Source organism: Sciurus carolinensis, chromosome 8, assembly GCF_902686445.1.
Source record: "Sciurus carolinensis chromosome 8, mSciCar1.2, whole genome shotgun sequence".
Lineage (NCBI taxonomy): Eukaryota > Metazoa > Chordata > Mammalia > Rodentia > Sciuridae > Sciurus > Sciurus carolinensis.
In genome coordinates, this window is record NC_062220.1 from 12,883,941 (window position 1) to 12,886,973 (window position 3,033).

The 3,033-nt window shown below is 43.6% G+C and overlaps 1 gene segment (V, D, J or C); it reads right to left on the bottom strand.

Moving 5' to 3' along the window:
* Nucleotides 1-361: 361 nt before the first annotated feature.
* On the bottom strand, nt 362-1,213 carry LOC124991220 (T cell receptor beta variable 20-1-like). The segment is given in 2 exon segments: nt 362-828; nt 1,136-1,213. Coding segments are annotated over 2 exon segments (498 nt in total).
* Nucleotides 1,214-3,033: the final 1,820 nt, after the last annotated feature.

The window sequence follows — 3,033 nt, forward strand, 5'->3', positions numbered from 1 at the left end:
TGGATCCTTCTATGAGTAACTCTCTCTGCCTGGTTGCCTCATGACTTCTCTTGATCTTGAGGATCCAGCTAGGTGACAAGACAGTGCTGAACTTCATAGAAAGTCAGCTACCAAACAAAAAATTATAGAAATATACAGCAATATGTAGATGTCTACAAATGTAGCTGTGGGATAACATGTAGATATATCAAGAACACAGGGACAACATGGCAGAGTCAGGCAATGACCCAGGTCGTCAAATACTTGGGGAACTTTCCATGTCAGTTGGTGACATTATTGGCTCCACTTTATTCCCCCTTTTCAAAATCTGGGCAAAATTATCCACCACCACAATCATCTACACCCAGATTCTCTTTCTACATCACTCTGCCCCCACAACAATGTTTGCAGAGGTCTCATTGAGAGAAGCTGTGGTTTTCTCTCCCCAGGCTCCTCCCACAGGACTCCTGGGTCTGAGGATGGGCGGGGCAGGCTGCTGCAAGCCTTCTTGCCTAGGTCTCTGACTTCCACCCAGCACTGTGTCACTGGCACCACAGAAGTAGAAGCCGCTGTCTTCAGAAAGTGTACCCATCACCATCAGAGATGCAAAGGTGAAGTTTGGGTGACTGATGGGAAACTTGTCCTGGGAAAAATCTTTTTCCCAGGTGACATCAGAGCCCACATTAGAAACTGCCATGAGTACGAAGCTCTCTTTCGGGAACTGGCGGTACCAAAACACAGTTTGGAACTGGATGCCCTCAGAGCGACACTCGATCTTCACAGAGGTCCCACTCTTACAGATGGCCCTCCTTGGATGTTGAGAGACATGAGCACCAAGCCCAGAGCCTGCTGAAACACAGGGACAGAGGAGGCCAGCAGGACCAGAGTCAGGCAGGACCCAGAACACTCAGCTCTCCCACCACCTCTCTCCCAGCCACAGGGAAATCCTTTCCTCTCCCCAGGCATCCTCTCAGACTCCCTGGGACCATACTCCCTGCCTCTCCTACCTGCTGCCTCACCCTGTGCACTTCAGACAGCCTGGACACACCCTCTCACTTTCATAGGCACAAACATTCCACAATGCCTGGCCACCACCTCACTCACACCAGCACACACACACACAAGCCCACACTCCCAGGGAGGAGAAGGCTCTTACTGGGCCCCAGAAGCAGCAGAAGCAGCAGCATCTTCAGTATTGGCCTCACACCACCTTCTCTGGAGAGGTCTGACCATGTGTCCCCTCCTTCCTTTTCCCAGCCCTGGAGGATGGGTGCCTGAACACAGGATCCTGGGGTGCTCTCACCTGCCCCCTGCTGGTGGTCCTTGCCAGTGATCAGGATGCCTCCCCATCCCATGTATAGAAGGTGCTCTGAGACCTGAACACTGGGGTGATTAATGAGTTTCTTATGTGGCAAAAGGACATGCATTTGTGAATTAAAGACTTTTTACCCAATTCTGAGCTTCTTTGTCGTATCTTCAAAGTCATTGTCCCTGGACTTCTCAGGGCTGTTAATTACTGGACTGGGGTCTGACACTGCCTCGCAAATACAGTGCCCAGTGCATCACCTTCATAACTGAGTTGAATGCACTTTGTACCTTCCATGAACTCTTCCCCTCATGACCATCTCTTGACAATTCCCCTCACCTGTCACTTGACTTTATTCTAAAAAATATTGGCTCTCTGAGCCACCAGCCCAGGCCAGCTGTCTCTAGTATGCCCTCACCAGAATGGTCTAGTGTCCACGCTGCAGCTGACCATCTATCAACACAGGGGGGCACCTCTACCCACTCACATTGATTATTCTCAACCTGGAGACCACTATCCATAGTGGTACAGCACCGTTTCTGGGATCCGTTATCAAGATCTTCACAGACTTTGGGCTACTGAAGACTAGGAGGTTTGAACAGTACAACATAGTTTTATTGTAGAATTTTTTAAAATTAGTAGTATTATTAAAATTATTCCTATTAATCATTCTTTTTTCTTTTATTAATATCTTTCTCACTCTATGTTCTTCATTTCTATCTGTTGCTTTGGAGACTCTCCCTTTTCTCATGCTTACAACCTATTTCTTTTAGTTCTTCATTCACTATTTCTATGACATATTAGCTCTATAGACTCATTTCTTATCTCATTAAAGTTCTATCCTACACCCTTCCACATGCTCTTTGTTCACCATTGGAAATTTTGGTCCTTATTGCAAACCCATTGGTTATGCTGTAGATAATAATTGAACTCATCATCTCTGTTTATTAAGACAGTATGGTTAAATCTTAATAGGAATCATTTGGGTTAAGGATGCATACTCTTTGTATGGTGTGCTGCTAATATTGATCTCTCATCCAATGTGAGTGATTGGAAACCTGTGGGGAAATTATAAGTCTATATGTGGAATCTGCAGTACCTCAAATTCCCACTGCTAGAGCGGAAGATACAAAAACAATATGAGAAAACAAGGGAAGAAAGTGTCCCAAACAAACCTGCATGCCATATAAGTAGAATACAATGACATCAAGGCAGAGGAAATGTCAGAAAGGTAGTTCAGAACACACATAATTAAAATGATCTGAGAAGAAAATGGTGAGATAAGAGAGCACATGCAGACAATGAATGATCATGGCAATAAACATTTAAAAGAGCAATGCAGGAAACAAAAGATCATTTCAATAATAAGATAGAGTATCTGAAAAAAAAAGAACAAACAGAAACCTTGAAATGAAGGGAAGAATAAACCAAATTAAAAACTCAAAAGAAAGCATAACCAACAGGCTAGATCACTTGGAAGACAGAACCTCTGACAATGAAGACAAAATATAAAATCTTGAAACAAAGTTGAACAAGCAGAAGATGGTAAGAAATCAAAAAACGGAAACTCCAAGAATTATGGGATATCATGAAAAGACCAAATTTAAGAATTATTGAGGAAGGCACTGAGATACAACCAAAGGAATGAATAATCTATTCAATGAAATAATATCAGAAAATTTCCCAAATCTGAAGAATGAAATGGAAAATCTAATACAAGAGGCTTATAGGGCACCAAATGCACAAAA